At 44.1% G+C, this 12,581-nt stretch overlaps 1 protein-coding gene across 7 annotated transcripts in view; it reads left to right on the top strand.

Moving 5' to 3' along the window:
- The window catches only part of LOC115269373 (fragile X messenger ribonucleoprotein 1 homolog), a 161,741-nt gene that overhangs the window by 122,406 nt on the left and 26,754 nt on the right, over positions 1-12,581 (top strand). For 5 of the 7 annotated variants that reach the window (XM_062844633.1, XM_029878040.2, XM_029878041.2 and 2 more), the window contains exons 2-7: positions 5,654-5,706; positions 5,776-5,923; positions 5,992-6,155; positions 6,228-6,408; positions 6,472-6,542; positions 6,889-6,945. In XM_062844633.1, coding sequence (XP_062700617.1) covers positions 5,654-5,706; positions 5,776-5,923; positions 5,992-6,155; positions 6,228-6,408; positions 6,472-6,542; positions 6,889-6,945 — 674 coding nt within the window. The remainder of the gene's footprint in view (positions 1-5,653; positions 5,707-5,775; positions 5,924-5,991; positions 6,156-6,227; positions 6,409-6,471; positions 6,543-6,888; positions 6,946-12,581) is intronic. The other 2 variants (XM_029878044.2, XM_029878045.2) reach the window with 1 other exon arrangement.

Consider the following 12,581-nt stretch of genomic DNA (forward strand, 5'->3'; position numbering starts at 1 on the left):
TTGCGGAGTCAGATAGTATCGCTGTACGAGTTGCCGTTGCATTTGTGACCGCTAGGTGAATGGCTGCAGCCTCAGCGGAGAAAACTGGACACATGTCTGGCAGTCGTTTATGAAAGTCTCGTTCCATTCCTGACACCCCAACACCAACTCTATCATCAGCCTTTGATTCATCGGTATAGATTATATCATATCCGGCTAATGTTGTCGTTTTCACACGTTTGAAAGTACTTAGGACTCCAGCCGAACTTTCATCGACTTTGTAGTGTCGTTGGAAGACCCAGTTGACCTTTGGTTTAGGCGAGTCCCACCTTTGGTTTCCAATCCGGTCCAATTCCGCTACCGGGGGGAGTTCCTGATGGGCTATTTCCTGAAGGTGTTTGTTAGCCTCCCCAAGGAGAAACACTCCCTCTACATCTCCATACTTCCTTTCAAGAATGCTCAATGCTCTTGTGCATATAGCAGTGGCGATAACGTAGTAGAATGGCAATACTCTTGCTTCGACACATGCAGACGACGCGGGGGTGGATGGAAGTAAACCGGAGGCTATTCTTACACAGCGATTGTATACTGGCCCTAATATCTGTAGCATTTCTTCAGATGACCGACAAGTTAGCTCTATCCCGTATAGAAGTTTGCTAGTTACGATCGCGGATGATATCCGCAACGCAGTTTCACGGTTATTGTGGTTGTGACGACTGGTTATTGATCGTAGTAGACGGACCCTGGATTCACATTCGTTTTTGGTCATGTTGAAATGATTTTGAAACTTGAGATGACGATCTAAATGGACACCGAGAATGCGGCAATAAATCTTGTAAGGCACTACCTTGTTTTCAATTTTTATGGGCTTCAAATCCGCTCGGTGCCGGTTATTGCAGATTTGTGTGAAGGTTCTTTTATCTGCAGATAGTTCAAATCCTACCGATTTAGCCCATTTGCTGACGGCCGTGACAGATGCTTGGAGTTTTCTTCGAAGTAGAACTGGCTTATGTCCAACAACAACGATAACAATATCGTCAGCATAAACAAAAATGTATGTCTTTGGGGAGCGCCTCGAATATTCCGTTCATAGCCACTAGAAATAGTGTCACTGCGAGAACGGAGTCCTGGGGAACTCCGGTCTCTTCCCTGACTATGTTTGACCTGTGACTCCCGATGAAGACCTGAAAGGTCCTGTCCAGAAGAAAATTTCTTATAAAATGGAGAATGTGCCCAGCCAGGCCCCATGCAGACAATTGTTTCAGGACAAATGGTGTCCAGGTTCTGTTGTATGCTTTGGAAATGTCCAAAGCTGCTATGTCTACGTGCTGATCGGTTCGGAGAGCGTCATCTAAAACTTGACCGAGAGAGGCAAAGTAGGTTCCTGTTCCGAAACCTTTTCGGAAGGCGTGTTGTCGTTGATCCAGCAAGTTTTTGTCTTGCAGGAAATCGGTGAGCCTGCGGTTGACCATTCGTTCGAAGACTTTACGGACACAGCTCGTTAGTGAAATAGGTCGATAGTCCTTTGGTTCAGTCGAAAAAGCACCGTTCTTTGGTATAGGAGTTACCAGGCTATGTCTCCATTGTTTTGGGAAAAGGTCATCGGTCTAATTTTCTGTTCAGTAGATTTAGTAGAGTCTGCTTTGCCCTTCGCGGTATTTGCTTCAGTTGGGGGTACCCAATATCATCGGGACCGGCAGATTTACCTTTACCACTAGCTAAGGCAAAAGTAAGTTCCATCATGGTGAAGGGTTGATTTATAGTCAGAGAGGAGGTATCATGAGGAATGGTCACTGCTTCCAAAGATGTTGATGAAACATTGTTTCGTCTGATGAAATGATGATCGTAGCCACTGATTGAAGAGAGACTAGCAAACGCCCTGGAGTAGCACTCGTCCTGGGTATAGAACTTTTAGCAGCATCGAAGATTGTTGTAGTGAGCTGACCGATTGTAGATGGGCTTTTGTTATCCATATTTTCCTCTATGGCTAATTCGAATGCGGCCCAATCCGCTTGGTCATAACACCACCGAGGACGTCGAGATGTTTATTATTTACACTAATGAGAATGGGCCGGTAATCGCTTCCCATGGGGTCCTCAAGGCAGGACCACAGCAGTCGATTGGTAGGCACAGTGTACCAGTTATGGCTATAGTACCTCAAATTCGCCATAATTGATTTTCAACCTTTAACGATGCAAATCATCAAGAAAAATATGTGAACAATCGATCACTTTCATAAAAGATGATTGCACTCATTCAAATTTCACATTTTGCTCAAAATATGATAGAAATAAATCATTTTCCTTAACCCTTTCCTTCCCACGACTTTGAACGGCTATATCTATGCCAAAAAAGCGTTTCCGAAAAAAGTGGTAGAACAAAAGTTATTGCAAATTGGCTAAATTTTTCGAAATCAATGAAAAAAAATTTGGTTGTAAATGAATAGGTTTTTGATTGTTTATCAATAGTTCAACTATTGAAACAAGTAGGTAGTAGTTGGGTTAACCTTATGAGGTTATAACCATATTCTAAAAATTATTGCATCATATTCATCTAATTCCGTTTGTCCGGAGTTCGTCGAAAATCGATGGTGCTCTAGAGCAACCATGGGAAGTAGAGGGTTAAAATTTCGGCTTCCTTGCACCCTATTTCGCCATAGTGTACCAGTTATGGCAAATCCCATGAAGAATGCATGTAAATAGTGCGAAGTGGAACCGAAATTAAAAAGTATGTCCATAACTGGTACAGGGTTCCTATCATTGGCACACGCCGTAATAAATAGTAAAAGTGGGTTTGGCTCAGATTTTATATTTTTCCTGTAAAGTATGAAAACAAATCTATCATTTGACATATCGTCGACATTCGTCGGTTTTCTTCTTATTTTTGTAGAAGTAGTTTTCCTTAGGTAGTGCGATAACTGGTACAGGCACCCTAATTCCTCTACTGGCCAATGACACATCGATTGTAGTGTCCATTCGACCTCGCGTAAAAGTCGGAGTTCCGTCATTCAGTACGACTAGGTCACAATCTTCAACGATTTCTGCACAGATTGTACCTCTAGCATCGGGGATGCAGGAGCCCCAAAGAGGATGGTGGCTGTTGAAATTACCTACTATTAGTCGAGGTTCGTCAATTTGTCCAAGGAGGGCCCGAAGTTCTGCCTCTCAGTCCGGTAGATTGTGACAATGTATGTAGATGCTAACCACTGATAGTAGGAAAGGTTCCTCGATGCGTGAATACCCCTCAATTTGTTTGCTTATAATAAAGTTTTTACACAAGCCAAAATTTGTAAATTATGCAAACTACTTGTATATTCACTAACATATGTATGTTTGTAACGCATTACGTGTAACGCGTAACGCACTCTGTATATATAAAAATGAGTTTGAAGTTCCTTTGAGGCAACAAAAATCACGAACGAATCAACCGATCAGCATGGCTCTTGCACGGGTCGATTTGTATTCATGGTGGCTGTGTTTATAAGTAGAAAAAGTTACGAAAATCAACTTAAAAAGTAAGAAAATTGAAAAAGTACACTGATTTTTCATGAGCTGGGAGGAAAATCAACACGATCGTATTGAAACCAATCTAGAGTGCGTTGCTGCGATGACATAAACAGTTGTCAAACCATCACAGCTGGGCAAGACAAAATTTGCCGGGACAGCTAGTCTATATATCTATATATCTATATATCTATATCTATATATCTATATCTATATATATAAAAATGAGTTTGAATTCCCTTTGAGGCAACAAAACTCAAGAACGAGTGAACCGATCAGGATGACTCTTGCACGGTTCGGTTCGTATTCGTGGTGGCTGTGTTTATATGTACAAAAAGTTACGAAAAACAGCTAGAAAAGTAACAAAATTGAAAAATTTAGATTTTCCATGAGCTGGGAAGAAAATCAACATGATCGAAATGAAACCAATCTAGAGTGCGGTGCTGCAATGACCTCAACAGTTGTCAAATCACAACAACCGGGCAAGACAAAGTTTGCCGGGACAGCTAGTCTATATATATAAAAATGAGTTTGAAGATTCTTTGAGGCAACAAAACTCACGAACGGCCGAACCGATCAGCATGACCCTTGCACGGTTCGGTTCGTATTCATGGTGGCTGTGTTTATAAGTAGTAAAAGTTGTGAAAATCATCTAAAAAGTAAGAGAATTGATAAAAACTTGATTTTTTTTATGAACTGGGAAGAAAATCGACACGATCGCAATAAAACCGATCTAGAGTGCCGTGCTGGAATGAACCAAACAGTTGTCAAACCATCACAGCTGGGCAAGACAAAGTTTGCCGGGAAAGCTAGTTATCAATATATTGATGATGAGGAGGTAAAATTTTCAGCCAAAAATATTGATAATTGCCAAAGTTGCAGCTGATTGAACAAGGCGGATTTTAGGAGAAAAAATCAGCTCGGCTTTTTTTTTGCTACTGAGTGTACAGCACCACAGATTTCACGTTCGAGTTGAAAATTTGGATTGTGGTTAGTTGTCTAATCGGATTGTTTTTCCATACATTTTTTAAATATTCTCTGCTTGTCGCAACTACCGTAAAGCTGAAAGAGTTGACCGTGTTTACATCCAAAAGTTTGGTCTTGTTGACATTGATGGTAAGACCAGCGGCCGAAGAGCGATCGGCAAGATCATTGAGCTTACTCTGCATATCAGAGTTAAGTTAAGAGAGCAACGTCATCAACCAGTTCGAAGCACAGCAACCCACGATTGGGTTCACGATCAATTGTACCTAATAGAAACAGTAGCGGTGATAGTATACATCCTTGCCTCACTCCAGCAACGACCCGGCTGAGATCGGACAAGACACCGTTGTGCAGTTCTCTGCACGAAAATGCCCTGTACTGTGCTTCAATAAGGCCGATGATTTTCTCAGGGACACCTTTGCGCCTGAGGGCTACCCACATGTTTTCATGATTGAGACGGTCGAAAGCTTTTTCGTAATCAATGAACACCAGGTAGATAGATTCTTGGAATTCATTGATTTGCTCCTAGATAATACTAGGCTTGACAAAAAGGTCCACACAGGATCGTCCGTCACGAAATCCTGCTTGCTGCCTGTATCCGGTTAACCTTAGTCGTGCATTGGGGTTATTATGACCCAGAAGGAAACGCTGCACGTGTTCTACGCCAGCATGGTACGTGTTAGCTAATGCATGAAGAAGGCTGAGGATCACTTTGCAAAGGACTTTGAGAACGATGCACTGCAACATGAAAAAGATTTCCAAAGTGCTCGGCGTTCTGGATGGTGTTTCATTAATCATCTACGCTTCCAGCTTCCGGAGTATCCGCAGTACAGTTCCCCAGTTCCTCGACGGAGGACCGGCGTGTGTTGAACCGGCGTCTGATGGATTTTCGCAATGCACAGCCAGATCTCGCCGATTAGCCGAAGCCGGATACGCCTAACAGCGTATCAGCTTGACGTTACCTACCTGAAAGAGGTGGATTGGATATGCTGTGTTCCTGTTTCCACTTGTAGTTGAAGGCGGTCGTCGGTATCGTACATTGTTGATAACTGGACGAGTGTGGCGGTCGAAATCGCGTTTGCACTGCATCAAATAATACTTGATATTATGAGGGATTCTGAATGTACATGTAAATTTGTACTATCAAATTAACTCACACTTTCTTTGTATTTTTTTTTCATCCACAGGGTGTTGTCACGGATGTGTTCGAAGATGGTGTCCTAGTTGCATTTGAAAATGAGTGAGTATATGATCCAAATGAGCGATACTCTTATCTAATCATTCTTCTTATTCGTTCTCTATCACCCAGCTGGCAGGAAGAGTCCAAGTTCCTGTTCAGCCAAGTCCGTCTACCTCCGACCGAAACCCCGACCACATTCTGCGAGCACATGGAGGTCGAGGTGTACTCCCGGTCCAACGATAACGAAGCCTGCGGTTGGTGGCGAGCGGTCATCAAGGTTCGTATACCTTAGAGCCATGCCCTCGTGAACTGATCACATAATGACTCGATATACTTTCATTCCAGATGATGAAGGGCGAATTCTTCGTGGTGGAATACCTCGGCTGGGACAACAGCTACACGGAAATCGTGTCAGCTGACCGGCTGCGAGCAAAGAACACGAACCCGCCGATCAACGAGAAGACCTTTTTCCGGTTCGAGATCGAAGTTCCCGAGGATATTCGGGAATAGTGAGTATCTGATTTGTGGGATTTTCACTGTAAGCATTATAAACGCCTGGTTTTCTCTCTCTCCCCATTTAGCGCTTTGCTGAGCAGTGCCAAAATCGACGGCGTGCATCGAGAGTTCCAGAAAGCGATCGGTGCCGCCGAGTGTAGGTACCTGCCGGAACGGGGCACCCTGCTGGTGATATCGCGGAGCGAAGCGACCCAACGGAGGGCAAACATGATCCAGGAGATGTGTTTCCGAAATTTGAGCCAAAAGGTGAGAGGTTCGTAGAGCTGCTCGGAATGTCATCTACAATTGCTTCTATTTGTTTGTCACCAGGTGATGCTACTGAAACGAACCGAAGAAGCTGCCAGACAACTAGAATCGACGAAGCTACAAAATGCTGGAGGGTAAGTTGCTTTTCGTTTGTTAGAAAACTCCCTAGAAAAAACACGAATTCCCTTCTTCCAAAAACACAACCCTTTTTCGAATCATCATTTCCAACGATCATCAAACCCCATTCATTCTGCTTGCTAACAGTTGATCCCAGGCAAATAGCAGCAGTAACAGTCAGCCAGCAGTATCGAAAGCTAGTCAGCCCAAAGTTTGTTCAAATTTTGCCGCCACAGATTGACTCTTCAATTTCCACCAGACAAATTCCCCTATACCAACCAAACGAAAACACCAAAGAATCAACCCAAATACCGAAGCTCTGTTTTTTTCTTCTTCTCTCTTCTCGTCTTGTTTCATTTCCAGAAATTTTACTAACAATCAGAGAATTTCCGCTTTTATTGGACAATCAATGAACGAGAGGTAATCCATCCAAACTCTAGTGCTGAAACTTAAACCCCAAAAAAAAAAACTACTATCCCATTGAATATGATACACTAAAACCGAAACTGAGGAAACACGCGAGCACATTACCGTCGATATTCATACTAAAACTCCCCTCTCTTCTTAGTTCTGTGTAGTAGTAGTGGTAGAAGTAGATGGGCAAATCTATGGAAGTAGTATTAGGTAGCAGCTTGTCACTAGTTCATGTGGTATTTCTTTTTAGTTCTATAATTTGATAATACATTTACATATGTTTGCTGCATTATACTATTTGTTCAGTTTCCTGCATTATCCAGTTGATTTTTGATTCTATTCTTTTGAGCGATTACCTACCTATCAATTGTCCAATGTTTATTGTGGAAACATCCTCTGGTTGGAACTATGGTGCCTACATTTAAGGGTAACTGGAAAGGAACAAACCAAGATAGTTCACCGCAGACAGGATAAGTAGCTCAGAATTTATAGACCAGAACAGTATGCGGAGGCTCTTATGTAACGATAGGATTGTCGTCGGTAATACGAATTTTGTCCGTCGATTGATTGGATGGAAATTATCCGTAAAGGGCACAAACTGGAGATCGCTTACTTCTGTAGGTTGTGAAAAACAAGAAGAATGCAGCATAGGCTTAATTGTTGCACCATCGTGGGAAAGCGAATGAGGCGACAGACAGACAGAACGCAGGCTTCCGGAGGAAGAATCGTCAGCAGGAAGAACGGGAGCGTGAAGCGATAGTAGAGCTGTACCGCGACTTACGGGTCATCCTTTGTTTTTGCCATCCGATTGTTCTGAGTCAGTAGGCAAATGGTGCGTGCTTCGTCTGCCGCGGTCATTCACCGTTGCGTCATTTGTCGGTGCAAGTTAATTAATACCGCAAATTTTGCTTCCCTCCGGGTAGTCCTCGACCGACATGGGCGGAAATAGGGATTTTTTTTAATCGTTGGATGTGGATTTGATGCAAATTCAAACAGTGCATAAAACAGCAAAGGACCGTTCACTGTTCATAAGGTTCATAAAGTTCTCGTCTATGGAAGCGATGTGGGAATGCTTGAGAAACAACGTGGACCCAAAGAAACTTGTGAACACTCACTGATTGACAATAGAAGTGCGTATGCGCATCGCTGGAGCTAACGTACAGTATGTCCGAATCTTCGATATGCCGCCGGAGCTGTGCGATGACTGTTGTCGGAACTGGGAAAGTTCGGGAAAATACAACATACATGTAGCTCACGAAAATACCGCTCCAGACTCGAAACTTGGACACTTGAACATATTTGCAATGGCGTGCGTGGCGTGTACAATAATGTGAAGAGCGACAAACCATCAACGATTGATGTCGGAAATTGGCAAAGACGAGTATTTTATGATGGACTGAAGGATTTTGTTTCCTTTGTAGAGCGGCAAATCATCGCAAGGATTTCTACCTTCAAGGCAAAACCCGGATACAGCCGAGGAAACAACAACAGAAGGACCAAGAACCTCGTTCGGATGCTAGAGGCACATTTTCGTCAAATCTGAAATCATCGGAGGTCGAAATAATTGAAGTACTGGAAGACACGGATCAGTTATCTAACGTACGAGAGGAAGAAGAACAACCTGACGTTTGCGAATCGGGGGCAGGCTCAGAAGACGAATGGCGTCCGATAAACCAGATGGAGAAATTGAAGGAAGTGGCGAAGGCGATAAACGGAGTGATGGGAAACCCGACAGCCGATCAACGCAGGGCTCAATTCGCCGCATCTAGATCGAGCTCAGGTTCCGGCCCTCGCATGAAAAAGAAATGCGCGTGCAGTTTTTGAATTGATTTAAGAATAAGAAATTAATTAAAAAGAATATCCGCCTCTACGTACAGTAGAGGACATTTGTCGCAACTTCTTCCAACGCAGCCTCGCTTATCATTCATTACACATGGAGATCACCACGGTAGATAAAAGCGCAAATCGATCAAGTTCGGTTTGAAGGACGTCAGAACCTAAACTCTCCGTAGTCAACAGTTTGCGGTTCCGACGGCCGCCTTGGACGTCTTAGAGCGGCTGAATGAACTGGATATCACCGTTGTATACCCGTACAATCTCGAGAGAGCGTTGTCGGACTAGCATGAGCTTGGATAGGTCCCTGGCAGAAGCCTAGTGGCAACCGAGAACACGATCAGGTACGTAGAACACAGTCATCAGGACGTTTGGTTCGACAAGAAGTACAGCGCGGCCATGCTGCAGCCTGGACTCCGACAAAACATTGGAACTGGAGGCCTGCTAATTTCGGAAAGTACAATGCCGCCTGGAAGAAGACGTACTGAAAGCAATATCCGGTCTCGTTTGGCCCACTACATACAGTAGACCGCCGATCAGACTCAGCTCATCCATCTTCTCAGTCAAGAGGCGTCTTCGATGGCTTCGCTTCCATTTTAGACCGTGAAACAAGCTTCCGAATGTACACCGCTTGATTCAGTTTTTATGCGGCTTCGCTCTTCTTTACCTCGATTCCCAGAAAATCGTCACCGGTAGCTGCCACATGTACAAAATGAACTACAGTCCGCCATTTAGATATGCTGGTTTGATGTCCACGTCCACGTGCTTGACAATGGATTTTCTCTGGCTGACGACCGTCTAACCCGTCTTCAGTTCTTCCTTCAGCTTCTGACTCATAAACGACTTCTTAGGTAGGCTCTTCTTCCTGGCACGACAGCCGCTACCGTTCAGTCAAAACGTTTTCCTGCGGTGTGTACTCGGTCAACGTCTGAAGCTGGACTTCGAGCTTCCTCAAGCACTTCTGAGTCGATTTATTAATTAATTCCTTACCGTTGTTGCTGGGAATGGCTTTCAGCTTGCGGTCTGCCTGGGCCTGCCTCTTGGTGACGCTGTGGAACTGGTTGAATGCAGTCAACAGTCGGTTTTGCACTTCTACTCGAAAGCGAACAAGGATATCACCAATCTAGGTAACTGCCTACCGAAAAGCTTCCTAAGCAGTTTGGAGCAGTCCTCGAAAGGGTAATCCTCGCCCGTTTAAACCGTCGCGTTACCTGGAGACTGATCAATGCATTCAACCCGAGCAGTTCAGCTTCAAAAGGGAACACTCAACGGAGCATCAACTCGCTCGCATAACGCAAAAGGTGAAACTCAGGTTTCAAACGGAAAAGACGACTGGCATGATTCTCCTGGACGTCGGAAAAGCCTACAATGCGATTTGGCAGGACGCTGTTGTTTTCAAGCTCTTCCGCTCGAATCTCCTCTACCTAGTGAAGATCGTGCAGTACTTCCTTTTGAACCGATCTTTCTCGGTAAATGGTGAGTACTCGCGTGCCCACAACATTGCTTTTGGCGTGCTAAGTCCGACACTCTACAATGTTCTTACCTCTGACGTATTGATGGTCGACGGCGTAACATACGCATTTTTTGCGGATGACACTGAGTTCCTGGCGTCAGACAAAGACCCGCACATCGTCGTCACTCACCTACAAACGGCAATGAATAACCTTGAGGAATTTCAACGCATAGTTCATCTTCTTCACCAGGAGACGCGTCACTCGTCACCTCCTCCGTCGATCAATCATGGTCAATGGCCAGCAAAGTACGTGGGATGACGAGGTGAAGTATTTGGGAGTGATTATTGACCCGAAGTTCAAGTTCGATAAACACGTTAACTACATCGCTGGAAAAGTGGATCGGTCGACAAAAGCCCTACATTCTTTGCTGAATCGCCGATCGAAGCTGCTCGTGAAGAACAAGTTGTTGGTGGTCAAGTGCATTTTCCGGCCAATGCTAATCTACGCGTCCACGGTTTGGGACAACTGCACCAAATCGCACCGTAAACGACTCCAGGTGAAGCAGAACAAGCTGCTCAAGATGGTCTACAACCTGAACCCGTGGTATCCGACCGACGATCTCCACAAGCTGGCTGGTGTTGATACAATTGGCTTCTTTAGCGGTGTTGAGATAATTCCATATTCTGAATCTGCATGCAAAACTGAGCCGAAATCCAAATTTTCATGAATTTTGGTGCCCGGGAACCTATTTAAAAATCAACTTGTAGTTTGTATGGGAGCGATTTGTCGAATTACCCCTTGTCGCATTTTGTACTGGGCGGAGCTGTCAAGCAGTGGGCCAGCTGTCAAAAGGTGATTTCGAAAAATCTTTTTGAAATTGATTTTAGGTATCAAAACAAAGTTCTAAAAATCTGAAAAAAATCATAGAGGCTTAGAAAAAGGTGCTCTTTCGTTTAAAAATATAAAATCATTGATTTTTTCTTAATTTAAAAACCGTTAGCATTGCTACAAGATCCTTCAGGACTTTCTGCGCAATGTCCGCAAATCCGCTCATCGAAGCACTCCTCCCTCAACATCTGTGATATTAGCTTTAAGAATCATGAGATCTAGGGTTTTTTTTAACTCTGGAAACTCGTTTTCCCTAAAAAGAACTACCCGTAGCTAGCTGTTTCTAAATGTTGTACATACGTCTTTATTGATGAAATGGAATTATTGTTCTCAGTTGTAAGGTTATCCAATTCTCTGAATTGTTAATGTTAAGTTCTTTCTTTGAAATAGTGTTATTGACTACAGAAAAATGAATTGAATTGAAAACAGCTTTCTTTCAACCCAAACGATACAACTCGTCATCCCGGATTCCTAGAATTATACTTTGAAAGCTAGGTCATTTTTTTACTTGCTGAGCTGGCCCAACCGCCTATGCCAATCATCCAGGTTTTCGGGTGAGGGAGCGAAAAATAGCGTCCTGAGATCTTCGTAGTCCAAGAACACGTCGCCATGGTTGCTGAACTTCGTGTCCGCGTTATAATATCTGACTCACCGATAGCCGACAATAGTGCGACATGATCGGAATGAGCTTGACGTTGTTCGCAGCAATCGGATTTTCAGTCAAACATCTGGACTACAAACTCATAGATCCATTAGCTACAATGTTTGTTCAATGAGAGCAAAGACGCATGAGGTGGTAGCTGTGCGCGACTAGTACGGCGGAAGTCATGGATGGAACGTGGTTGATGAGGACCATAAACAAATAAAGAGTTTTGTTTTGCTAACATCAGCGAGTTGAGGTCCGCAGCAGGACATGCTGAGAATTCGTAAGTCGATAAACACGAACCCGGTTATTGCTTATTAAGAGCGTTTGCGCTAGCGCGCGAGCAAACCGTCAGGTGATGAGCTTCTAAGCGGTGCTCGCGAGGTTATTATAACCTAGAAAATGAAGGACAATAATGTCAGTAAATCGGAGCCCGACCAGGCGTCCCGGAAAGCTGGGAAGGTAGGGCATGAAAGGGGATTCGTCCCTGATTGAAAGGAGCAGAGTTTTGCGACCTTACGTAAGTCTTTAGCCACCACAGATTAGGACGGGTCAAAGAGAGGACGCCCCTTGGACTCCGGTGGTCAGGCTGGAAAATAAGAGGTCGAAGAAATAGGAACTGGTGGTTAGGAAGGCTAAGCCAAGGAGAGCTAGGTGCCAAGCGCAAGAAGAGAGACACCTTCTTCATTAAGTCTTTGTACTAAGAAGAGGTCTTAAAGGCGATGAAGAGCGATGCCAAGCTCACGAATCTTGGCGTCGACGTACCCGTACCGGCGAAATGATACTCGAGTGTCTGAATCATCGGTTATGACAATTAAGTGGCG

This window comes from Aedes albopictus, chromosome 1, assembly GCF_035046485.1.
Source record: "Aedes albopictus strain Foshan chromosome 1, AalbF5, whole genome shotgun sequence".
Classification (NCBI taxonomy): domain Eukaryota; kingdom Metazoa; phylum Arthropoda; class Insecta; order Diptera; family Culicidae; genus Aedes; species Aedes albopictus.